The sequence below is a fragment of the Kogia breviceps genome, chromosome 11 (assembly GCF_026419965.1).
Source record: "Kogia breviceps isolate mKogBre1 chromosome 11, mKogBre1 haplotype 1, whole genome shotgun sequence".
Lineage (NCBI taxonomy): Eukaryota > Metazoa > Chordata > Mammalia > Artiodactyla > Physeteridae > Kogia > Kogia breviceps.
The window spans coordinates 4,801,726-4,828,925 of record NC_081320.1 but is presented as its reverse complement, the minus strand read 5'-3'; the positions used below and the strand labels follow the sequence as shown (position 1 = coordinate 4,828,925).

General features: G+C 44.5%; 1 protein-coding gene across 1 annotated transcript in view; it reads left to right on the top strand.

The window, feature by feature from the left end:
- Positions 1-21,851, top strand: part of IL18RAP (interleukin 18 receptor accessory protein) — a 51,609-nt gene extending 29,758 nt beyond the window's left edge. The window contains exons 6-12 of the mRNA XM_059079123.2: positions 5,197-5,347; positions 10,237-10,302; positions 11,875-11,998; positions 14,711-14,862; positions 16,230-16,367; positions 19,199-19,372; positions 21,061-21,851. Coding sequence (XP_058935106.1) covers positions 5,197-5,347; positions 10,237-10,302; positions 11,875-11,998; positions 14,711-14,862; positions 16,230-16,367; positions 19,199-19,372; positions 21,061-21,425 — 1,170 coding nt within the window. The 3' untranslated portion in view covers positions 21,426-21,851. The remainder of the gene's footprint in view (positions 1-5,196; positions 5,348-10,236; positions 10,303-11,874; positions 11,999-14,710; positions 14,863-16,229; positions 16,368-19,198; positions 19,373-21,060) is intronic.
- The last annotated feature ends 5,349 nt before the right edge of the window (positions 21,852-27,200 follow it).

The following is a 27,200-nucleotide window of genomic DNA, read 5'->3' as shown; positions in this document are numbered from 1 at the left end:
GAGGTTGGTAAGAATAGCCGATGGTTCTGTTCATTATTTTCAGTTCACTCTTTTTGTTGTTGTTGTTTTTGGTTTTTTTTTTGCGGTACGCGGGCCTCTCACTGCTGTGGCCTCTCCCGTTGCAGAGCACAGGCTCCGGACATGCAGGCCCAGCGGCCACAGCTCACGGGCCCAGCCGCTCCGCGGCACGTGGGATCCTCCCGGACCGGGGCACGAACCCGTGTCCCCTGCATCGGCAGGCGGATTCTCAACCACTGCGCCACCAGGGAAGCCCCCCAGTTCACTCTTAAGAACAAAACTTTCCATGGTTCAAAAGTATTTGTACTCTGGGATGACAGATGTCTTACTAGGTAGGCTGTTCCCAAACCAGGCTTGCCCCGTTATTTAAAATGAAAATGCACTTGAATTTTCAATGATTGTATCCCTGAAATGCAAGCTATTTTCACTTTCTGGTAAAGCACAAGCCACATGGTCGTTGCCAGCTTTCTGCATATACTGCTCTTATGAGCTAAACCCTCGTGTTGTATGACATTCACAAAAGGAAGCTTTATTCCTCTTCTCTGGGGCCGTGACTGCAAATGTCAGGATGTGTTTAACGGTGACTAGGCATCTGTCTTAAAAGTAGGCAAACGATAGCTGTTGTTAAAATTGTATCTTCTGACGGAGATTTGGACAGGTCACTATTTAGGTTATGTTTCATGAATTGCATGAAATTCATGAATTGCAAGTGTGTGTACATGTGATTACACACACACATGCACACACACACAGACAGTATCCTAGAAAGTCGCAGACCTCATGGAAGTAGCACATCACTAAAAGTGATGACACTAGGCAGGAAATAATACCCAACGTTCCTTTGCTTCATGCTAAACCACAGGTACTCAGGTGGAGGGTGGCTCACACCTAAGATTATCTCAAAACCAACAATACTAGCACTGGCTGAGAGGGTGAGAACACGGAGGTACTGAATTCACACGAAACTGCTGACCAGGGATGAACCTGCCAGTTGTGTAGAACGACCAAGCGAAAGAAATCCATGTGCTGTAGTTTCTGGGGGGTGGGGGGGGTCCAAAATATTTTTAATAGACACCTCAAAAAATTTAGACTTGGAGATTCTTAACTGAAATATTGAATGACGAAGAAGTCAGAATAAAGGGAATTATCTGTTCTTCATTCTAATAATATTTTCCTAATTCATAAAAATATAATGGGACTTCCCTGGAGGTCCAGTGGTTAGGACTCCGCGCTTCCACTGCAGGGGGCACGGGTTCGATCCCTGGTCGGGGAACTAAGATCCCGCAGCGTGGCCAAAAATAAATACATAAATTAATTAATTAAAATAAAAATATATTGGGCTTCCCTGGTGGCGCAGTGGTTGAGAGTCCGCCTGCCGATGCAGGGGACACGGGTTCGTGCCCCGGTCTGGGAGGATCCCACATGCCGCGGAGCGGCAGGGCCCGTGAGCCATGGCCGCTGAGCCTGCGCGTCCGGAGCCTGCGCTCCGCAACGGGAGAGGCCACAGCAGTGAGAGGCCCACGTACCGCAAAAAAAAAAAAAAAAAAAAAAAAAAAAAAGAAAGAAAAATAGCTTTGGCATAAGCAGACTTCGTCTTAGATGATATTACATTAATGGGAGGGCGTTTTGGGTTCTTTAGCTAAACGAATCTCTGACACCAGGCAGAAGTATAACACACGGCAGTGGGAGAGGCTCTTCTGCAAAGGGCCTGGGGCACCGAGACATGGGTGCCGGTGACACGGCTGTGACGTCCCGGCAGTAAGACTGTGCCTGAGTGACTTTTCCATTGGTGGTTTAAGTCAACCTCATTCACACACCACAGTGCTGACGGGGCTGCTGGGTCATCTCTGAACCCTGAGTTCCATGGAATTTTTGCACATAGACCTGTCACTTCTTCTCATTTCCTTTGGCCTCGTTCTCCTTTGTCCCTGGCACCTGGTGGCATCCTGCGAGCCCAGGGACATGGAGAGCTGGTAAGTATGGTGAGCCTTGCCAGACCAAAGGTTGATGCAATTCCTGGTAGGGAAGAGGTACAGGTCATTTAGATTCGATTTTTGGAAGCTGTTTCCAAGGTCCGTACATTGGCCCATTCGATCGTTCTCACTGTGAAATTTCAGGGTCCTGGGCAACTTCCTACGGTGTGTACAATGCTACAGTCCGCAGGGTGTCACGTGTGTCAGTTCCCTCTGGGACTCACCGATGCTTTGATACAGGATCACACTGACTGATGCGCCTCCTTCTGTATTTTGCTCTTGACTGTTTCACATCGGAGCAAAACAAAGAATTTCCTGGGTGGCCTCACTGGTACTTCTCTTTCCTACTAGGATCACTTGCGATTATGCTATTAGAGCAGCTTTCCATCATTCCTGACACACATTTCTTGCCCCTTATCTCTTTGCTGTTTTGTTTGAGTTCCATCCCATAAAGTCTTGATGATACACACTAAGCCATACTTACCTTTTAATTTAAAAAAGTCAGGCCCGGGCTTCCCTGGTGGCGCAGCGGTGGAGAGTCCGCCTGCCGATGCAGGGGGCGCAGGTTCGTGCCCCGGTCCGGGAGGATCCCACGTGCCGCGGAGCGGCTGGGCCCGTGAGCCGTGGCCGCTGAGCCTGCGCGTCCGGAGCCTGTGCTCCGCAGCGGGAGAGGCCGCGATAGTGAGAGGCCCGCGCACCGCGATGAAGAGTGGCCCCTGCTCGCCGCAACTAGAGACAGCCCGCGCACAGCAACGAAGACCCAACACAGCCAAAAGTAATAAATAAATTTAAAAAAATAAAAAGTCAGGCCCACTTTGTAATTACTCATCCTCCCTGTGGCCCAGCTGCAGTCTGGTTCCAACTCTGCACCCCCTCCTCTGCGTTAATTTCTCATGTGATTCGCGACACACCTCCACTCCAATTTCTGTTCTTTGTATGTTATTACCATGGTCTCCAGAAGTTTCATCGCTGAATTTTACCCCGTGGCCTGAAGCTTCCTTTTAAAATGTTCTTGATAGATGTTTAATCTCGCCAGTCCCACCTGTTGACCTTGTTTTACTTCCTACCTGCAGCTGCCCAGCTCTGACCAGTTCTGACCCTCTTCTCAGCTCCTTGCCAACCTACTGGAAATTCTTTCTTGGGCCACAGGAACCACACCAGAGACTTGGGGGAGGGGAATTTCTGCTTCTACGAGTCATCAGGCAAAGGAGAAGGGAAATTCCTCAATCAGAACATGAAACTCAGAATCAGAAAAACGTAGATAGATTCTCAGGCCTCTCACGAGCTCTATGGTATAGAACAAAACACAAACTTCAGAACCTCGGTTTTCTCATCTATAAAATGGAAGACATAGAATCTGTGCAAACCAAGTCAGAGAATCCTTTGAATGTTCATACGAGATACACATGAGAAATGACTTTGTAGTCTACATAGGTAATGAGTTCTTACTATTGATATTTTGTTATGTTTGCTGTTTATCTCTTTTCTTTTGACTGCAGTGGTGAAAGGTATATCGCTGGTACTCTTAGTAGGAAATTGGAAATCCAGGTGCTATAAGGAGGTTAGAGGATTAATGATTATAAGATTAATGATACACTGATACCCCATCATTCAATAAATACTACTGTGCCCCTACCACTTCCTAGCCCCTAAAGATACAAGGGTGATTATGATAGTCTTTGCTTAAATTTACAAGAGTTTCCAAAAAAGGAGCTGCCAGTTATTTTTCTAAACATGTCTGATCATGTGACTCTTATGCTTCCAAACCTTTCTTCCAACTGACTTGCATTTATTCACCCCTTATTTACAAAGACCTTACCCTTGCTGGCCTGCTTGCTGTATCCTGGAGAGACAAAGATCAAACACATCTACTTACCTCAGCCCTTTCACCTTGGCCTTGTTTCCTACCTACAGGCTTTGCTTCAAGTGTTCCTAAAATGTCAATTACTTTCTTCTTTTTTTTTTTTTTCTTTTTCAAATTCTTTTCCCATTTAGGCTACCACACAGTATTCAGCAGAGGTCCCTGTGCTATGCAGTAGGTCCTTGTTGGTACTGACTGATTCCTGCATATCCTTCAAGTCTCGGATTAGACTGGGGGAAGAGTGCCTACTTCTCCTAGGAGGCAGAGCCACCTGAGTGTGCCAGACTCTGGCTTACCGCTCAGACGTGCATCCTAAGGCTGAGAGCTCACTCAGAGAAGGGATGTGCGTTTATTCCTCCCAGCGTGTCCAGGACCAGCTAGATGTCTTGGCACAAAGGCTGCCGTCGACAGCTCACGGGAGGAGACACCCGAATGCATCATTACTATAAAAGGGCTATCGTAATGATGAAACAGAAGTCACTGACCCTGCTTGGGGAGACTTCGTAAATTCTCTCCGTGAGAGCCACCCCTTGAGTTTTGGATTTGAAAACTGAGCAACAGCCTTCCCGGTGGGGAAAGGTGGTGGGAGACACGTTGATTGAGAAAGAATGTGGTTGTGTAGGGAATGACAGGTGGGTAGAGGGGCCAAAGCAGGCAATGAGTCGGGGAAGGAATGGCAAGGTGAGGCTGTGAAGAATTTTAGACTTTACCCTCAAGGCAAAGGAATGTCAATGAGACGTTCTAAGTAGGAGAGAGAAATGTCCATAATTGAATTTTCGTTCTCACTCAACTTTGAGTCCACTAGGAGCTGAATAATTGTTCCTGAATCCCAGTCCTTCTTTGTCAGATTTAGATACATCTGTTTAGTTCTTTACTTAATGTTCTCAATTTAACATTTTTTCTTTTATTCAAGTGAAATGTATTTAAAGAGCTTTATGTAAGCCCAATACACAGAAAATCTATATCAATTTCCAGAAATATAAATATACGTGTTTTTAAAGGATCCATTTAGGTATCGACCACTTAGACCACTATGAGTTTTCTAGAGTCTAGGGGCCTGAATCACGCTTTGGGCTTTACCAGGTTAAACAGCTCTTGCTGGGCTGTCTTGATCTCCACATGTAATTGTCTTTGAAAACGCTTCTCGTTTCAAGTAAGAATCTTACGAATATAGTTTTGAGCAGAACCTTTTAGAGCTTGGGGGTATTCTGTTCTGCAACGTCCTTATATCAGACTGACCTTCTCCTTCCTCGGTTCAAATTTGTGAAGTTTCGCTATAGGTGAGCTTAATATTAATAGTAATTCTCTGGTTAAATTATTTAATTTTCTTGTCTCTTGGATTAGAATGGAAAACTACTCTCTGAAAAAAGGAGCAACCCCATTGAAGTGGAGGAAGTTTTTGACTATCACCAAGGCACATACGTGTGTGATTACACTCCGTCAGATAATTCAAGCTTATGGACAGTCCGAGCTGTTGTTCAAGTGAAAACCATCGGTAAGTGAGGTTTTTGGTTTCAGGATTTGAGATTTCAACCCCCATTACCCAGTTAAAGTGATCTTCTTTGGCTTAGTGCTCTTTTTCCGTTCTCTGTGGTGAGGAAGGAGACAGGCATAGCCTACAGTCATGTAAAGCCTGGAATACTGGTGAACATCAATTTTCCATTAACCTAGATTCCATCCTCCAAGGAAGGCCTCGTTCTGGGTCGCATTCAAGTTGTCACAAGTTGGGTTTTCTATGCATTGATTCTGGTTTGGTTTGTGATAAATTTAAAAACAATATTAAAGGTTCATGTAAAGAAGTAAACAAGATTAAAGATTTCACACATAAAAGACAATAAATTTAAAAACACTGTTAAATATCTCACACCCAGAAATAAATGACACTCACGTACCTATCACCGGCTTTAATAATGGTTTTTCCATCTCACGGTTTCTTTGTCGAAACAAAACAATACAAACAATACTTGAGGCCTTTCCACTTCCTCTCTTTGCAGATGTAGCCCACTCTGAGCTTATAATCCTTTCCATTTACGTTTTATGCTTTTTCTACATATGTATGTATCCATTAACAAACCAGAATATTGTTTTATGTTATAAAATGTGTTTTGTGTTATAAACACATGGTATTGTTCACAGACATTGTTTTAATCATTTATCCCCATATCAGCAATGAACAGATTCCATTATTCCCAAGTAATATTTGGTGGTTTCAGACTTTGGTGTCAAGTGGACTCTCTTTTTTTCATGCCAGTTTACGTTTCCCTGACTACTAATGAAGTTGAATATCTTGCCATTGGTTTATTGGTGCGTTGAGCTTATTCTTCTGTGACTTGTCTGGTTTGGGCCCAGGTTTTCCCTTGGGTCATTCTTATTAGAGTTACAAGTGTAAAGCATGGAAACACTGTATGATGTAACCAATTTAAGCCTGGCCTGTATCAAAACATAACCATACAGAATGGTTGGCTTTGCTCTTAGTAAATATAGTAATCAATTCTACTTCCTCTTCTTTCACTTCAAGATACAAGCCCCATGGAGCTTCCTGAGACCAAGTCAAACTCCCCTGCTTACCTCCTGGCCCCTGCGCTCTGCAATACTTTAGAGCCCATCGATTTAAATCTATCTTAGATTGTTGCTTGGATGACGGGTTAGAAGGCAAATACCCAGCTTGGACCACTTGCCCCTCCAAGTGGTTGCTCTTTCCCTCGGGCACGGTAACTCACCCATCAAATTTTCAGTGGCAGAATCTGCTTTTCTCTCTCCCAGAGGATGCTTTGCGACCTCTGTCACATATTTTTAAGTCTTCTCTGTCATCATTCCTGTCTTCCTCATTCACTCATTCGTTCTTTCATTTATTCATTCTTACACCAGGAACACGTGATATGTGTCAGGCACTGGGCTTGGTGCTAAGGTTGTAAGAATGTGCGCCCGGACACTTTCTCTGGCCTCCCAGAACTTACCGGCTCGTGGGGCAGACAGAGAGGAAACAGGCTACTACAGTTCAGTGTGATGAGTGGAGAGAAAGGGAAGCAGCGGGGCATGTGGGGGACACACCACCCAGACCTGGGTACCCCGAGGCTGGGTGAGAACTCAGGGCTGAGGACAAACTGGCCCAGTGAAGGTGGAAAAGATGCCGTTCCAGGCAGAGAGAGCAGCATAGGTAACATCCAGGAGATGAGAGACAGCATGGTGCTTTCCAGGGAGAAAGAGAAGGTCAGTGAGGGTATCTGGAAGCAGAACAGACATCACACTGTTTTGGTAAGTTTGGACTTTTTCCAAGGAGAAATGGGGAGCCATTGAGGGTTCTATGTGGGAGAGTGTCATGAATAGATCTGGATTTGAGATAAATCGCTCTGCTTACTATGTAGAACATGGGTCGGGGGCAGGGGCAACAAGGGAGACAGAGAGAAGAATTAGGAGGCTGCTGTGGGTCAAGCAGGCAACTGCTGATGGTGGCCTGAACTGGGAGGGGCAGTAGCGATGGAGAAAAGAGAGCCAAGTCCAGAAATACTTAGGAAGTTACCCGTGAAAGGGTTTGGGAATTGGGAGTGAAAAGAGGGAAAAGGAGGGGTCCAGTATGAGAGCCAGGTTTTACGCTGGGCAACGAGGTGGACTTTCTGTAACATATTGAGAGAAGATGGGATGGGGTTGGATGGGGTGGGATAGGATGGGATGGGATGGAAGTGGAAGGGGTAGGACGGGATACATGAGGGCTGGTGTGAGGCACGGGTGAGGGGGGCAGCAGGTTTGAATCATGTTCTAAAAAGATGTCTCTGGTCACTCTTTGAGTAGACTTAGCAGAGGTGGTTCGAAATGGCTTTATGTGTATGTCAACAGAACATGTTGATGGAGTTTATGTGCGAGATGAAAGAGGGAAATCAGTGACCGATTACGTTTCTGGCATGAGGAGTTGGAAAACAGTGCCACCATGTAATGAGACAGAAAAAATGCTGAGAGAGAAGCAGGTCTGAGGAAGAAATTCAGCGTTAGGCTTGAAAGGACTTTGATTCATCAAGTCACCATGACAAGTGGGTATTTGGATAAACCGGTCTGGGATACAGGCTGCTACCTCAGGAGATGTGAATGTGAGGGTGGCCGCTGACACGATACCTAAAGCCGAGGGAGAATGGGGTCACGTGGGGATCGAGTATAGAGAGGAGAGAGCCTAGAACGTCCAGCACGGGAGGCACGGGGGACGAGAAGCATCCCCACAGGAGATGGAGAAGTGGCGTGAGAACAGAGAATAACTATCCCAGGGCTCAGCGATCAAGTGTCCCAAGAAAGAGGGAGTGATGCATGGCCTCATGTGGTGAAGCCTGGAAACTGACCCTTGGATTTGGGACGAGGAGGTCATTATTTACATCAGCAAGTGGGTCTCGGTGGAAAGGTGGGGAGGAAGCAGTAAAGGAAGTGAAATTGATGACGTCGGTGAGAGAGCATTTTGAGGGCCAAGAACTTTCATAGGGAAGAGGTCTGAAGCGTGAGCTGCCCCACAAGGAGAGACCGGGCAGAAGTGATACCCACAAGAGGCACAGAGGAGGAGGAGCCCATAACGCTCAGGGGAGGCAGTAGAGAGGCGGAAGGCGAGCACCGGAGCCCAGAAACGTGCAGCCCGAAGAGGAGAGGAGAGCATGCCCAATAGCATCCAGTGCCACTGAGCGGGAAAGCAGATGAAAGCCTCTCGCACTGCTGGTGGGAAGGTAAACTGATACAGCCACTACGGAGAACAGTATGGAGGTTCCTTAAAAAACTACAAACAGAGCTACCACACGACCCAGCAGTCCCACTCCTGGGCATATACCCTGAGAAAACCATAGTTCAAAAAGAGTCATGTACCACAATATTCATTGCAGCTCTATTTACAATAGCCAGGATATGGAAGCAACCTAAATGTCCATTGACAGATGAATGGATAAAGAAGATGTGGCACGTATATGCAGTGGAATATTACTCAGCCATAAAAAGGAATGAAACTGAGTTATTTGTAGTGAGGTGGATGGACCTGGAGTCTGTCATACAGAGTGAAGTAAGTCAGAAGGAGAAAAACAAATACCGTATGCTAACACATATATACGGAATCTAAGAAAAGAAAAGTCATGAAGAACCTAGGGGTAAGATGGGAATAAAACACAGACCTACTAGAGCATGGCCTTGAGGATATGGGGAGGGGGAAGGGTAAGCTGGGACGAAGTGAGAGAGTGGCATGGACGTATATCCACTACCAAACGTAGGGTGGATAGCTAGTGGGAAGCTGCCGCATAGCACAGGGAGATCAGCTCAGTGCTTTGTGACCCCCTAGAGGGGTGGGATAGGGAGGGTGGGAGGGAGGGAGATGCAAGAGGGAAGAGATATGGGGACATATGTATATGTCTAACTGATTCACTTTGTTGTAGAGCAGAAACTAACACACCACTGTAAAACAGTTATACTCCAATAAAGATGTTAAAAAAAAAAAACAAACAAACCTCAGCCATGCCCCGTGGATTTAGGTGCAAGGAGGTCACTGGTGACTTTGGCCAAAGAGGTTTCAGTGGATGGATGGGGGCAGAAATCAGACCGCATGGGAGGGGGAGGGAGGGAGGAAAGGAGCACACGGCGCTCTTTCAACAACTTGGCTGGGAACAAGGAGAATGAATGGGGCGGAGGTGTAAGGTGAAGGGTTTTTTCTCTTTTTTTTAAGATGGAGAGACTGAGAGTGGATAAATGCTGATAGGAAGGAGAGAGAGAGGGGGAGTCAAAGATACAGGAGGAAGGTGACGTAATTGAGGGAAGGAGGTCCCTGAGAATTAAGAGAGGACAATTCCAGAAGAGAGGTGATGAAGTTGCCTTTCTTAGGAGATGGGACGTCTTCAGGAGGGAGTTTGACAGTGGAGGCATATGTGAAAGTCTGTGGCGGGAAGTTGAGGGATAAAACGATTCATGAAGGGCTGAGCTCACCTTTATTTTGAAACCAACCATGAATTTGAGGATGGAAGGAGGGGTGGGCTGCAATCTGGCTAACCTGTACATTCTCTCAGGTGCGTCCTCCTTACTGCTGGATTACTCAGCTGGATGCACCAGAAGACAATCTTGGAGGAGAAGATGGGGTGGGGTTTCACGTCTGCAATGGGCCCGTGGGGCTGGCCTGGAAGAAGGTTCCCCCCCGGGCGGGTACGGATTTATCAAGGACTCACGTTTCGCTAGTACCTGCAAGCTGACATCACAGTCATTTCTGGAGGCGTGATTTTCACTTGGAAACTTGAGTCTCTAGCCTCGTACATTATGGATGAAATTTGAAAAGGAAGTTCCAAAACATTTAGATCAAAGTGTGACCGTGCGTTCAAATCTTCAGGAAGCAGGCCTTCAGATTTCCCAGTGCAAATAATAATTTTTATTTTCATCTTGTAGTGAAAAACACAAATCTCAGACCAGATATTCTGGATCCCATCAAGGACACCTTGGAAGTAGAACTTGGTAAGGTGGGTGGTGTCATCACCCTTGAATGATATTTTGCTTCTGGGAGCAGGTCTAAAGTGTGTTACAAGGAATCGGGATTTCAAATTAAGCAGAATTGGGGGTGAATCTAGACTCGGCCACTTACTAGGCTTGTGATCTTATACAGTTATTTAATCTTTTGAAGCCTCAGGTTATAAATCTGTAACTAGACAAAATAAAACTGACCTCAGAAGGTTGCATTGAGAAATACAGGATGATGTATTGATATAGTAGGTGACTTGTACGTTAAGCATGATCAATCGTTTTGGTTTTTTTTTTTAAGATTCTTCCTTACTCCACCCAGGAACAGTGGGTTACACAGATGGGTTAGGTTCATTGATTAAAACTATAAATTTAATCAGTTTACCAACTTAGGTAGCATTAACCTTTACAAATATAGTGTTTGGTCTAGCCTTTAAGATAAATTGTAGGAGAATACTACAACCCTTGCTCAAAGAAGTTGTATTCCAAATTAGTGTCTTCTTTGGGGTAGAGGGGGAAAGTGACTTCCTGTGGTCCCCTTTGATTTTGTCAGCTTCAGTGACACCTCCATCTTCCCACACAGCCACGTAAGAACTGTTCTCTTCAAAATCAAGTGCTGATTGTTTCAATAAAATATGTGTTCTTTTAAGTGCTAATAAGATATTTATCGTTGGAGAAAGAAAGGTAAAAGTAGATATTATGGTAAAAGACCACTGGGTGGCGGTTTCTCTTAAATGCTAATAAGATGTTTATCACTATAGAAAGAAATGTAAAAATAGATGTTATGGTAAATCACCACTAGGTGGCGGTAGCAGTGTATCCTGATGATGAAATAGAACTAACAGTACGGGCAAAATCACAAGAATGAAAGGAAGGAGGAAAGCAGCAGGGAAAACATTAATTAATTCAAAAATAGCCAAGTTACACAAGGTACCAATGAATTTTTAAGTATTACCGTGGGGATAGCATTATTAAGGTGCAAAGGTGAGTTTTCAAATGGAGTCCCTAAACATTTCATGGTTAAAATATTGAGTTTGAGGCAGAGCATATCTGGATACCCCTTACAGAGAAAATGGGCGGAAAGAGGCTAGCGTAGTAACATGCATGTCCGTCCACAGTGTATCGTTCAAAATATTCAGCTGAATATCTAAATACTTTCTTCTTTAAACTACATACCGCCAAAACCTCAGGATTTTCATTTGATACGCAAATACTAGTTAGTATTTCTTTACTGGCACCCTTGTACTACTTCAACAGCAGCGTCGGAAGACAGAGCTTGTCCCTGAAACTGTTCATTTTCGTGGTGTTTATCCTTAAACCACATCAGAACCCGTAGTGCTGTGACCATGCCAATTTGAGATCTAAGAGTTGCCCAGTAGAGACAAACATCCCTGGTTTTACCTGTTTCCGAATGAGAGGCAGGTAGACGTTTGGCTTTGTCTGGCACACCTGTCTTACCTGCGAACCTGACTGCCTCAGGGAACAGTTTCCAGATGGTGTCTTCCTCCTGCACAGGACAAAGTGTTCTCACAGCCTTCCTTCCTGTGTTCTGTGGTCCCTTTTTTGCAGGAAAGCCTTTAACTCTTAACTGCACGGCCCGATTTGGCTTCGAAATAAACTTTAAGCCTGTGATAAGATGGTACGTCAAAGATTCTGACCAGGAGTGGGAAGTCCCAACACCCGAGGGGAGAAGGTAAGAAGGAAATTAGCGAACTTATTCTTTGCAACTCACACTAAAAGCTTTCACCTTTAGAACCCCCTGAAATGTACACACAGAGCTGAAGAAACAGATGGAGTTGGTGTGGCCACTAGCGCCAACTAGTGGTGCAAATGAAAGTATGGAAATGCAAAGTGTGAGTTAATTTTAAACTTGGGGGCCAAATGCAGTTTCAGAGAGGGCCATAGAATGAAATATTTCCATTGTGTTTTTTTATTGTTTTTTTTTAAATTTTTTATTTTTGGCCACACAGCTTGTGGGATCTTACTTTCCCAAACAGGGATTGAACCCAGGTTCTAGGTAGTAAAAGTGCTGAGTCTTAACCACTGGACCACCCGGAAACTTCCCCCACCTTTTTCTAAAATAATCTTTTTATTTTATTTTTCACATTTTTTATCCGTTGTTTTAAAGTTCAATTTGTAGTAACAATTGGATGTGGCTGCTTTGCCCACCAAACTAACAAGCAGGCATAACAACCCATGCTGCTTGAATAGGCTTGGCTCGTGGAACAAACGGGAAAGGATTCTGCACCCTAGCCAGCCATTCTCCACTCCCCCTGTGCCGTCCGTCCAGAGGGGGCTGAGTCAGGGCCCCAGTGTTGGGGTCCTTAGCCGTCCGGAGCGTGTGCAGAGAAAATGGCACAGTAATAAGCGATCTGACTGAAAATATGAGAAATGAGGAATAGTTGATGCAATCCAACCTGGAAAAGGAGACCCAGAGGTGAGATAGCAGTCTTTTTCTTTTCTTCTTTTTTGTTTTTTTTTAGGCATATCTACAGCAGCTTTATTTACAATAGTCAAAAATTAAAACACTACATTCATTCATACAATGGATTATTATTCAGCAATAAAAAGAACAAACTAACTAGGGAAGGAAAAACTAATCTAAGGTGAAAAAAATCAGAACTGTTATTCCTCCTGGTAGGCTAGGCATTGGCTGGAAAGGGACACAAGAGAACTTTCTGGGAAGTTGGAAATGTTCTATACCCTAATACCCATTTGTCAAAAGGATACAGCTAGGGACTTCTCTGGTGGCCCAGTGGTTAAGACTCCACCTTCCACTGCAGGGGCAGTGGTCAGGGAACTAAGATCGGGGAACTAAGATCCCTCATGCATGGCATGAGGGAAAAAAAAAAAGTATACACCTAGACATTGGGCCCTTCAATGTAGGTAAATATTACCAAAAAGAACCATATAATGACAACGGAGTAGGTGTAGGGAATTAGTGAAGGCTTAAATGATACAAAAATGGCAGGATATTGATAACTGAGGTATCATTTTAGTGTTGTCTGCATATGTTAAACTATAACTTTTAAAGAAATTAAAGAAAGAAAAAATAGTCTTATGTTTATCCAGACATTTGCCAATTACAGTCACCCTCGTTCTTTCCCGCAGATCCAATTACTGTTGTAATGTGGGATCTCTGTCTTGAAGTACTTCAAAGCTATTAAGTTTTATGAGAAACTAGACTTAGTTTGCAACCCAGATTAGTGGGAAGAATTCACTGGGAAGACAGTTTGGCTCAACGGAAAGTAAAACTCTAGACATTCGGAGCTAGAGCCCCTCCTTTTTCCAACGTCTGTTCCAAAGTAATAGCCTCTGTATTAAGCACTTCCTCCTGGTCTTTAAAACATTTCAACACACTAATGTAATATCACTGTGAAGAGTATACATCATTTAAAAAACAAAGGATGGGTTTTGGTAACAGTAATCAAATTTAGAAAGAACTTGTAAGACAAGGGAACTCACTGGGTCTCATATTAAGCTGATACCGCATCAAACTTGAAGGTAGTCAAGCATGGTAAAGGGAGTATGCAATGACTTTATACGCTCTTGGGTTTGAATCTCTGTTTCCCACCTATTTAGCAATGTGAACCTTAACTCACTCTGTGAGCCTCCACCACGCCATCTATCACCTATGGATACCAAACTTCACTTTGCAAGGGCCCTGTAAGGAGCAAATACGGTAGAGGTGATATGCTCATCACAGTCTCTGGCAGGTATTGTAGGCTCCCAACAAAACAGCCTAAAACATCGTCCTCAGAGACAATATTCTTTAATGTGAAGACAGACTGCAGACGGGCAGCTTTAGAGAATCCAAACCGTGAATCGGTGCCGAGATTCACACTTCCTGGACAGGGCGGAATGACACAGGCCCAGGAATCACGCTGCCACATCCCAGCGGTGGGTGACACCTTGCATGGTCACCCCTTCTGGCCTGTTCTGAGCTGCTCACGTCAGGATGATCACACCATTAGCTGGTGGGGCTCCTGTGAGGTGAGCCATGGAGGAGATTTGATCCTCTCCTCCACATTTAGCGCTCAGGGGCCCAGAGGACCGTCTGATACACACAGCCCTCAGCAGAAGCTAGTCGTTTCTAACATTATTCTTAAATTGTTGTATCTGTTCTCAAGGGGGAATTCTTAGAGTAAGGAGGATCAGATGAGCCTCGCAAGTAATTACAGCCTAGTGTAAGTGCTTAGAATGACGCTTAGCTGATTCAATCATTTAATAGAAAACGAGGCACCTCTGAGCATCCTCTGTCTTTCCATCATCGCCTCGTACTATGTGATCCCACAGCTCTTCTGAAAGCCAGACGGTCACCTACTTAACACGTGTTCCAAAAACTGCCAATGGGTGTGTCCATCTGTGTTACTAAAGGGGTGTGGTATTTTCCCTCCTTTCCTAGCATTAAATCCACCTTAAAGGATGAAGTAATCAAGCGTGTTGCCTTCCTGAAAGAAGTTACACAGAGTGATCTCCGCAGGAAGTTCATTTGCTTTGCCCGGAACTCCATTGGGAACACTACCCAGTCCATCCAACTGAAAGAAAAGAAAGGAGGTGAGCCTGCAGGTGGCTGCAGAAAGCATGCAACTGCTTTCACCTGGGAGGAGAGGAACTTTCCTAAGGAAGTAGCCACAGTGAAGGTAGCCACGAGCATGCCCTAGATGCCAGACGACATTCTAAGTGAGCAGTGTGCGTGTGCTGATTCACTCAGTACCTTGACCGAGGCCACACGACTAGTAAGTTTCACACTGGTGACCCAGAGCTGGTCCTCTTACTGATAATATTCCGCATACGGGGTCTGTGTTGGAAAAGCCTGTCATTCATTCATTCATTCACTCCTTAGTTCATTCACTTACTCATTCATTCATTCTACAAAGACCTACAGAGCATGCCCTACGTGGCAGGCGTCGTACTAGGACCTAGCTCCCTTTCCTATTTTCCTCCCCTGGCTTCCAAATCCAGAGAATGTGATGGTCTGGTATCGGAGACCAAAGGAGAAAAAGAGGGGAGAAAGAGTATTCTTGTTCAGTTTAGGAGCGATATGTGTACATCACAGATCATAGCCTTTTAAAGCTTGAGAGGAAATTCCTGGAAAGGAATAGCTTTCAAATTTCTTTAAGAAGCTGCTCAGAGATGGAGGTGATATCATTCATTCATTCAATTAGTAGAGATGAGAGAACGAGCAGGTTTTGAACGCTCGTGAGGCTTAAATAAGACACATTTGGTGCTCCTGGTGGATGCTCTGCAGAGGTGGGTCAAAGGTGTCACGTGTTAGGTACGGTGGAGGTGAGAAAGTAAGTCAGAGGTGGCTCTGGGCTTCAGGGAGTTTAGACTTCAGTAGGGTCGATAACACGTGACAATAATTTACAGTACGCAATGAGAGGGACACAAATGGGTTGTGTGGAAGCTTATAGGAGAAAAAAAACTTTTTTAAGTAGTTTTTGTCAGTTTCCCAGCCACCCCGATCAGAAACTACCCATTACCCTGGGTTTTCTTGAGTTCATTTTATGGTAGTTCCCTCAAGATGTGATTTAAGATGTGTCCAGATTCAAGAGAAATGTTTCCAATAGATTTTGATTTAAAAAATAATAGGGCCGGGCTTCCCCGGTGGCGCAGTGGTTGGGAGTCCGCCTGCCGATGCAGGGGACACAGGTTCGTGCCCCGGTCCGGGAAGATCCCACGTGCCGCGGAGCGGCTGGGCCCGTGAGCCATGGCCGCTGGGCCTGCACGTCCGGAGCCTGTGCTCCGCAGCGGGGGAGGCCACAACAGTGAGAGGCCCACGTACCGCGAAAAAAAAAAAATAATAATAATAATAGGGCTGGAAAAGGTGCTGGGCAGGCCCGAACGTGGCCTTAGAGGGGAGGCGGGTGTCGGAGGGGACGCAGCCCCTGTACCTGCTCACGGCCGCCGCGTCTCCGCAGTGCTGTTCCTCTACATCCTCCTCGGCACCGTCATGGCCCTGGCAGGTGTGCTGACCGCAGGTGTGCTCTTCTACATGTACTGGATTGAGATAGTGCTGCTGTACCGAACCTACCAAAACAAGGATGAGACCCTCGGGGGTAAGATGACCCAACTCGCCCCACAACTGACTTAGAGGGAGGGGCTTGAGAAAGTCATGACCCTCAGACTCTGAGACCCTCCCGCAGGTCTGGTGGCTTCACACCGGGGAAGGGCTGGGAGCCCAGGGGAGAAACAAGTTCTCTTCATCCCAGTTACTCGGAGTCTTGCCAACGATGTTATTGTAGGGCACATGGGACTTGAAAGTTTCAACTCTCCACTCACCAACCGGAAGCAAGATGGCGGAGGACTTGCCGTCGCCATGCCTTGGTTTTCTCTTCTGTAAAGTAGGGTTGTAATCACGCTCACAATGAACGCAATGTGGGCTCTCTGAGTTAAGACGCTTTGGGCATTTAGAACAGCAGGTAGCACAGAGTAAGTGCTCAGTGATGCCCGCTCCAGCTCTCATTACCTCTTGAGGACTGAGTGCGCACCAGGCTTACGTATCAGCTGCTGTAATCGTCACCGAAATCCTACAAGCCAGGCAGAGGCGTGAAGTCTGTGCCCCCAGTGGAAGTGCTAGGGGCTGTTAGAGGTTGGGATGGAATCCAGGCAGTTTGGTTTCGAGCCCCCATTAGCTATTGCCTCAGTTAACGTCTTCTGTAAAGTGAGGGGCTTGGAGATGTGGCAATGTCCCTACAAGAGTGAAGGTCTGTAAAATACTAGCACGAGCACGATCCATGAAGTATCTGTCAGTTTTCCCATGAGACAGGTTAATAGCGTTTGTTAACGTTTGCTTCTTTAGATCAGAAGAGCTGCTGGTGTGTTTTTCTAGTCCCGGAAGGCTCAAAGGTTAGGACGCTGGCAGTTTTAGTGAATGATTCTATTGCTTGGAAAGAGCAGAATCCCTTCTGCTGGATTCCAGGGACAATTAAATACTTACCTGATCGGGATGCCCCTTTACACACACACCAGTGGTTTCCCCAAACTAGGAACTCAGTGAAGAGCTGTCAGATCACTGGGAAAAGGGGAAGCAAAGAAATGCATCGATCACACTTTTCTTTAGACCAATGATTGAGAATACACACTAGAAGTCCTTACGCCAAGCGTATTTTGAGGTTATTTTTTAAATAGCTTTCTAGAATTGAACAAATTATCGAATCACTGTCTTAATTGTTCTCCTAGACAACTTCATACTTCTTTTACTAAAATGCTATTTTTCTTAAGATTCTAGAGCTTGTACAGAAGACTCAATCTACTGTGAAATATCTAATTTTTTGGAGGGATTTTTTTACCTTAATTTATTTTTTAATTGAAGTAGAGTTGATTTACAATGTTGTGTTAGTTTCAGGTGTACAGCAAAGTGATTCAATTTTATATATATATATATATATATATATATATATATATATGGATTCTTTTCCATTATAAGTTATTACAGAATACTGAGTAGAGGTCCCTGTGCTATAAGCAGGTCCTCGTTGGTTGTCTGTTTTATATATAGCAGTGTGTATATGTTAATCCCAAACTGTGAAGTATTTTGAATGTGTCCTCTCTTGTTTGCGCAGGCAACGGCTTTAGTAATCTGACAGGGAGACAGAACCCAGTTTTCAAGCACAGTGATTCATTAAACTCTGTGGCCAATCTAATGTCTTTCAACAAAAAAGACTGTTTCCTGTGAAAATCCCCAACTTTAGAGAGACATAGGATGTCAGAATTGTGGGGCTCGTCTAATTCTCCCACTCTCTACTATTATTACAAAAGAACTTTAACATTGTCGGGTTATAGAAAAATCCTGGTTTGCTGGAGTGTCACAGGGATATGGAAGAAATCAGGGCGACTCTGGTGTGTCACACAGGAACTGCACAGCAGGTACCTGCTGGCCACGCCCCCTGAGCCGCCGCCTCCCCACCTGGGCCATGAGAAGCACCTTAGATGCGCCTCCAGGACCTCGCTCTTTGGCATCCTCCTCTCTTGACGCCAGACCACCTCTGTTTCCCTCATCCTTTTCTGTTGCTGACACTTCCGTCAGCTAAGTTGCACAAACTGCCAAACTGCATCAGTAACAGCACTGCTGTTTACTACTTTGTAAAATGCTACTTGTCGGGCATTGTGCGAAGTGCTGGAAGACGAGGCAGCTGTGTCCAGCTCCAGAGCCCGCGGGTTAACTTTTGAGATTCTCTATGGCTTCCAGTTACTTCTTTAGGACATCCCAGAGTCTATGTGCATTTATACTAGTTGAGTCAACGGAGCCACATGAGACCTTAAAAGTACCCTAAAACAAGTTCCAAAATATCGTTTTCCTTCTAAAAGGGAAAGGAATGAATATTATCTTGTGCCTGCTCTAAGTCAGTCACCAAATCCTTCATATACATTATCCCAGGCAACCCTGACAGAAGCATGCCGGGGAGTTATTATTATCTCATTTTACGTATGGGGATTCGAACACAGACACATGTGCTGTCGGCTCGCTGATGCACTGGGTCTCTGCAGTGCTTGGCTCACCGGGTATTATCACGCTTTGATGGAGCGGACTCCACTTTGATGTGTGACTAATGAGACAGCAACGCTGCAGATGCCAAAAAAAGCTCCGAGGAACTCCTGAGAACATGTGAGTTCATCAGAGAAGACCCCAGCTGTTTGATCTGACGTCAGTGAAGGTGCAGGAGTGCCTCATCGATTAGCATCTGATTCCGGGTAGACAATCAGTACCCCTCAGCCGTGTGATTCTGAAATGAACACAGATGCTGCTTTTCATTTAATAAATCAGTGCAGTAAGGATCCCAAATCTCAACTCTTTTCCATTTACCATATGGTTCGAGTGTATGTAGGTAGGCCACGAGAGTAAAAAATACGTCAAAGGCTTGCATTCTTTAATGTGCTTCTTCCTCAGATAAAAAGGAGTTCGATGCTTTCATATCCTATGGGAAATGGAGCTCTCTTGAGAGTGAGGCCACTTCATCTCTGAGTGAGGGAAACTTGGCTCTGAGTCTATTCCCTGAAGTTTTGGAAAACAAATACGGATACACCTTATGTTTGCTTGAACGAGACGTGGCTCCAGGAGGAGGTAAGTCCTGCACGCCAACAGAAAACGTAGCACGAGAAGGAGAGTTACGCGCAAGCGCTCTCTACGTCGTCTTGTCATTCTTTCTGTCGGGCTGTTTATCTCCTGGAAGGTGTCTTGAGCTTAGAACTTCTGGGGCAACAACACAGAAAAATGTGTGCTGCAGAGACACGCTCCATCATCAAAAAAATCCATCTTCAGTGGATATACGTATATGTCTAACTGAACCACTTTGCTGTACACAACAGCAAACTGACACTAACACAACACTGTAAATCAACTCTACCCCAATATAAAATTAAAATTTAAAAATTTAAAAAAAATTGCCACAGGGGGAAAATAATCCATCCTCAGGAAAAAAAAAAAAAAATGATTGGAGCACAGGGAGCCTTCCAGAATGAAGATGTCTTTTCTGGCTCCTCAGCAGGAAGTTCTCTCTGTCCTCCCAAAGGGTGGCCCCCCTGCTTTCTGGGACTGTGCCTGCCACAGACTCAGGACTGGGTCTAGCAGGGTCTCCAGGCCCAGGCCCAGTCCTGGGCACGATCAGCTGTGCAGACCTCATCCTGTCCCGCTGAGCTCCTCTGCCTGAGATGTCCCACCCAGGAGCCTGGGACATTCCCTGGCCCTCTCTTACCGCAGCCAAGCTTGCTCCAACGAGCTTTGCTCCTAGAGAAATTGGCAATTTGAGGAGACAGAACACAGGGAGGAATGTGAAACTGACAGTCACTGGACCCTGGAACATATCTTCAACTGTCCGCAGAGTTGATTTAGTAGACGTGATAAAGAAAGCCAGGCTTCCTTTCCTCTTGGCCTCAGAACGCCCATTGCAAGGAACCCGCTGGGTGGATCTGGGAGATTCAGGGTTATTGTGACTCAAGGTTTAACAATAACAATGTCGTGTGTACACTGATGTGTATATAATTGATGACTAATAAGAACCTGCTGTATAAACAAACAAACAAACTAAAACAACTAATACTAAACTTTTGGGGGGTCATTTGTATGGAAATATGCTAATATAAATGTTTCAGACAGTACATGAAATTTCTAAACATCTTATATGTTCTGGTATAATGTAATAAGTCATAATTCTAGTTCTTACTTTAAAAATTTTTTTTTATTTATTTATTTTTGCGGTATGCGGGCCTCTCACTGTTGTGGCCTCTCCCGTTGCGGAGCACAGGCTCCGGACACGCAGGCCTAGCGGCCATGGCTCACGGGCTTAGTTGCTCCGCGGCATGTGGGATCTTCCCGGACCAGGGCACGAACCCGTGTCTCCTGCATCGGCAGGCGGATTCTCAACCACTGCGCCACCAGGGAAGCCCTAGTTCTTACTTTAAATGTATATCTCAGACATAACTAAATTTCCTTGTCAGTTGCATTATTATGAACTTTTATCAAATCTTTAACCGTAGTCATTAAAAAATAATAATAGGGCTTCTCTGGTGGCGCAGTGGTTGAGAGTCTGCCTGCCGATGCAGGGGACGCGGGTTCGTGCCCCGGTCTGGGAGGATCCCACGTGCCGCGGAGCGGCTGGTCCCGTGAGCCACAACTACTGAACCTGTGCGTCCGGAGCCTGTGCTCCGTCGCAACGGGAGAGGCCACAACAGTGAGAGGCCCGCGTACCGCAAAAAATAAATAAATAAATAATAATAATAACAATGTCGAATAATTAAATCTTTTATGTCCAGTGTATGCGGAAGACATTGTGAGCATTATTAAGAAAAGTAGAAGAGGAATATTTATCTTGAGCCCCAGCTACGTCAGCGGACCCAGTGTCTTTGAGCTACAAGCAGCCGTGAACATTGCCTTGGAGGATCAAACACTGAAATTGATTTTAATTAAGTTCTCTTCCTTCCAAGAGCCGGAGTCTCTACCTCATCTAGTGAAAAAAGCTCTCAGGGTTTTGCCCACTGTCACTTGGAGAGGCTTCAAATCAGTTCCTCCCAATTCCAGATTCTGGACCCAAATACGCTACCACATGCCTGTGAAAAGCTCTAAAGGATTCACGTCGAATCAGCTCAGAATGAATTATCCCAGGGATTTTTTTCTCTAGAAAAGAGTCAGGAAAACAGAAACCACTGGGAGGCGCTCCCAGCCTAAAGGACGGTGAAATGGGCCCTGAGCTGCCTCCTCCTACAGCCCTCCCGTCCTGCCCCTGGCGAGTAGAGAGAGACCCTGATGGACAGGACACACGCGTGGAGGCGTGGATCAGGCTGATATAAAATGGGAAGCGTTCTGCCATCCCTGAGCAAGCGTGGCAGGCGCTGGAATGGTGCCAATGGTGGGAGCCTCTGATTTCCCGGGCTGGATAGAGAGAGAGTGAATTCAGCCCACACGGCCCCTAAGATTTTCCTAGCGATCTCAGCGGAATCAGCAGATAACAGCCACTTGACTTGGTGGCCATGGACTGTCATGTCTTCTATGTATTGTTCACATCACTTCATATATCTTTGCAGTCAAATAAATATTATTTTATTAGAAACAAGTGATTTAAACTTTGCCTCAACTGTCTCTGTGAAGAAGACAATTCTTATTCCGTGTTCACCCATTCACTGGAGCACAGAAAGCAGGTAGGAAAGGCAGAGACCAGGGGCCAAGGAGCAGACAGGGCCACGGTCCCTCGGGACCCGTGGAGCCCTGAGCCAGGACACGGGGCTCGGGGAGAAGAGTGGGGCTAGTTTCAGCTCATGCTTGTCACCTTGGCCTTTGCGCAGGGCATGAAGTACACGACCTTACTCTGGGCCACAGGAAGTAGGAACCAGTTAGGCCAAAATGATTTGGAGAAGACAAGGAACAGACCAGCAGTGATGTGCAAAGCAGAAAGGCAGTGACAGGAGTCAGAAGCCAGGGCAAGAGTGTGGGAAATAAATGTCTACACGGGTTAAAAGACAGCAGGACTGGGGCTTGAAGAGCACTTAAGTCTGAGCCTTTGCCTCTCGAGGCTGGTGGTCCCCGTGTGCTTCCTGACTCTCTGGTCTCGTTGAGTTCCTCCCAAGTGATGGGCCTTCGGCTAGAGGACCAAGTAGCTGTTCCACGTAGACGAGGCTCCTTTCGTTCTCACCAGTGTGGTTTCCTGAGGAGAGTTCAATGTGCAGTTAAAATGGTGTTCTAAGTCTCACATGAAGGTACAACACTCACGCTTCATCTTCCCCGATAGAAGGGCGCGATTTATTTGAGCAATAAAGAAAAGCAATTTCTGGACTCATTCACATTGAATGTGTCCCATCCGCTTGTATGAACGTGAGCCAGGTTTGGAGGGTCTCAGAGTCATTGCTGTCTGGCCACTGCTCGGTGCCTATGTGAAAGGCTTTTGAGGTCTTCTTGCACAGAGACACCCACATCACAAAGACCACTGTGGTTTTGGCACCAAGCAACATCCTGGTTGGGAATTTCCGTGATAAAGTTAAAGAGGAGTTAAAGGGTATAAATTATTCCTGGAGGAATTTCCTTGTGGGAAAGCTCATTGCAGGGTCCCCGAAGGGAAGGACCCACGCTCATTGTGCCGTTGTGTTCCGGTGAGGACGAGAATCCCTGGTTTTCCTCCCAGCCACTCTCAGAGATCTAAGACTCAGAAACCCCTTTTGGCCAGTTTGTCCAGGTTTATTTTATTCTAAAAGAAGGATGGCTGTAACGGATATATCCAGAGGTCCAGAGTGTTGTTCTTAGCTTAACCAGAACTCAAATTTATGCATACTCACAAAAAAGAAACTGTCTGGGTCTATCACGTACAGAATACACTCTTCCAGGGGAGTGGGTACGCTGAGGATGACAAATTAACATTTAGGATAAGGGTTTATTTACATTTCTGACATGTAAATCAGTCAAAACAAAGTGGACAACCAAACCAAGTTTTCTATGTACAGAAGAGTGATGGTAATTAAACAATTGATCGCAGTAGAATACAATGAGAAGGAATAATGGATTCCCACCACACCTTCGAAACAAGGTGTCCATAAATTCTGGTTCCGGTCTTACACTTGTTGTCCTGGACAACAGCATGTGTTGTCCGGGTATGATTTTCATAAACAAAGTATAATTTCTTACTCTGAAAATGTATCCTGCTTTGGATGGTGGTCATCTTCCTTCTAGTGCACGTTGTAGAATAGTCCTTACTAACCCTGGATGATGTCTCAGGCGATCTCACAGCTTCCCTGGTCTCTTTGGGGTTTTAGTCCCCACATTTACTATCTATATCACTTCCAGATTGCAGCTCCAGGTAAGATGGAGTAAGCACACAGCCTCCTACCTTTCCCACTCATTGTAGCTATGGAACCTGAATAAAGTGCATATAAAAATCATTTTGAGGATTTTGAAAAGTACATTAAAGCGGGAAGATGGGAGAAGACAAGAATTCAAAGTTCCACCATTTTATTTTCCTCCAATATCTCTTGGTCTAGACTCAGCACAGTCCAAAACCCAGAAGTGGACCTTAGTGTTAACACTAGTTCCAGAAGACTGGGCAAGGGGTTTCCTAACACTCCCGTATAGTTTCCTTTCTATGTTCTCTTACTTCCTAGCCCCTGTGCAGTCCTGTGTTGGCATCAGTGACACCAACGAAAGCAGAGACAAGAGGGGTCCTCAAGAGCCTATATCTCTGTAGGAGGGAGAATTGTCCATTTTGGTACAAGGAGCTGTGGTCTTGAGGTATGGCAAATCTCTGTTGATTTTTTTGTTGTTTTCTCTCTTAACACTTGGCTGGGGGAGGTAGAAGCAGTGGGAGGAAGGGCGCTGCAGGGTGGAGTTACTTAAAGCACCAGCCCTCTTGCCGGAGAACCACAGAGAGGAGGACAAGAGACCCGCAGAACCTGAAAGTACTGTACAGAGTGCTGACAGAGAGGGGCTCAGGAAAGCAAACCCACGGAGCTGCTTACAAACTCCAAGCTGCATATGCATGAGTCTGACCCTAAATAGAATACCAGAAACTCGGAGACTTGAACTGTAGGATAGACTGCTTCCTGAGTTCCAGGGACAAGTCTAAATGGAACTGAAGGACAGTGAAATAGAACTGACATTGAAACCACAAGGCTGGTTAGAATTTGGGGCTTGAATCCAACTAGGTCAGTTGCCTGCTTAAACAAAAATAGCATTCTACGTAGGATTTCAACAAGATCCAGAGTTGCATGACATAATATTTTAAATATTCGGGATACAATCCATTGAAAGCAAAATGTTATAACCTTTTCTGATGGAATTTTCGATGTAGGTAGGTGTAATATATAAGTCAACTACGACATAAAAGGGACAGAATAGGGGAACTTGTGTGGTGGTTAGGTAACTACATCCTACTTGAAATGGTAAAATATTGATTCTCAGAAGAAAGTGAAAGCATACTTTAATCCCTTGAGCAACAACGAAAACAAACAAATGAAAAACAAGTATTGTTAAAACATAATAGATGAATTTAAATGGACTAATAAAAGTGTTTAAATAACCCAAAAGAAGAAAGGAAAAGGAAAATAGAGGAACAAATAACTGAGGAAATAAATAGAAATCAAACAATAAAATGGTAGGCATAAATCCAAACATATTAATAATTATATCAAATGTCAAATGTATAAACATAGTAAAAGACCAAGATTATTAGAACACACATTTTTTTTTTTTTTGGTGGTACGCAGGTCTCTCACTGTGTGGCCTCTCCTGTTGCGGAGCACATGCTCTGGACTCTGGACGCGCAGGCTCAGCGGTCATGGCTCATGGGCCCAGCCGCTCCGCGGCACGTGGGATCTTCCCGGACCCGGGCACGAACCCGTGTCCCCTGCATCGGCAGGTGGATTCTCAACCACTGTGCCACCAGGGAAACCCAGAACACACTTTTTTAAATGACTGTATTTAAACTATATCCCTCTGCAATAAACACGTTTCAAATATAATGATATAAGCAGGTTGAAAGTAAAAGGTCAGATATAAACATATTATAAACAATAATTAAAGGAATGTTGGAGTGCTTATATTAACATCAGCTTAAGGAGACTTCAGAGAAAAGGAAATTAGCAGGGATAAAGATGATAAAAAGATGAATTTGCCAAGAAAACATAACAGTCTTCAACGTGTATGCACCTAACATCAGAGCTTCAAAATACATGCAACAAAAACTGACAGAACTAAATGAAGAAATAGACAAATCCACAATATATTCTCAAATAAATTCTCCCCAAATGGATTTAGAAGTTTAACATAATTTCCTTCAGTATCCAAGAAGAATTTTTTGTAGATCCAGGCAAACTGATTCTAAAATTTTAATGGAAAAGTAAATAACCTAAAATAATCAAAGCAGGGACTTCCCTGGTGGTGCAGTGGTTAAGAATCTGTCTGCCAGTGCAGGGGACATGGGTTCGAGCCCTGGTCTGGGAAGATCCCACATGCCACGGAGCAAGTAAGCCTACGTGCCACAACTACTGGGCCTGCATTCTAGAGCCTGCGAGCCACAACTACTGAGCCCATGTGCCACAACAACTGAAGCCCTCATGCCACAACTACTGAAGCCCACGCTCCTAGAGCCCATGCTCCACAACAAGAGAAGCCACCGCAGTGAGAAGCCCGTGCACTGCAACAAAGAGTAGCCCCTGCTCGCCGCAACTAGAGGAAGCCCACACGCAGCAATGAAGACCCAATGCAGCCAAAAATAAAAACAAATAAATAAATTTTTAAAAAATTATCAAAGCAATTTGCAAAAGAAAATAAAGTTGGAGGAATTACACTACTCAACTTTATAAATCAATATAAAGTTACAGCAATCAAGACAATGCTATATTGGCTAAGTAATAGATCAATAAAACAAAATCAAGAGTGCAAAAATACACCCATGCAGATATGGCCTGTTGAGTCTTGATAAAGTGTGAAAGGTAATTCAATGAAGAAAGGACAGAGTTTTAAACAAAGGGTGTTAAATAATTGGCCATCATATGCAATAAGATTGGCCATCATATGCAATAAGATGAACTTGAAACCTTACACAAACATTAACTCAAAATGGACCATAGATCTAGATGTAAAACTAAATCAATAAAAATTTTAGAAGAAAATATGACCTGAGATTATGCAGAGTTCTTAGATATGACATCAAAAGCATGACCTATAAGAAAAAAGATTAGTAAATTGGATTTCAAAAAATTAAAAATATTTGTTATGAGAAAAATACTGTCAAAATAATGAAAAAAGAAGCCTTAAACATGTAGAAAATATTTGAAAATCACATATCCAATGAAGGATTTGTATCTAGAATATGTAAAGATCTCTCTAAATTCAATAATAAAAAGCAAACTACCCAATTTTAAAAAAAGGAGCAAAAAATTTGAATAGACAATTCACTAAAAAGGATATATAGATGGCAAATAAGCCCATAAAAAGGTGTGCAACATCATTATCTATTAGGAAAACGTAAATTAAAATAGCCCCCCAAAAAAGGAAAGAAAAAAACTGACAATACCAGATGCAGATGATGACATGGACACCTGGAGCTCTGATATACTTCTCATGGAGAGCAAATGGTCCAGCCATTCTACAAAACAGCTTAACAACTCCTTGCAAAGTGAAACATCCACTTACTATATATTCCAGAAATCCCATTCCTAGATCTCAGTCCCAGAGAAATGAAAGTTATGTTCACATACATATGCATCCTCTGTACGTGAATGTTTATAGCAGCTCCGGTCAAAATCATCACTATCTGGAAACAACTCAACGACCTTTGACTAGTGTGTATCAGTTTGCATCCAATCAGGAGACAGAAACCGCACAGTCATTTTTAAAGGGAATCTTTAATATAAACAATTATTTGGCTATAAGAGAGTGAGTATAGAGATGTCAGTAGAACTCCCGAGTGTCT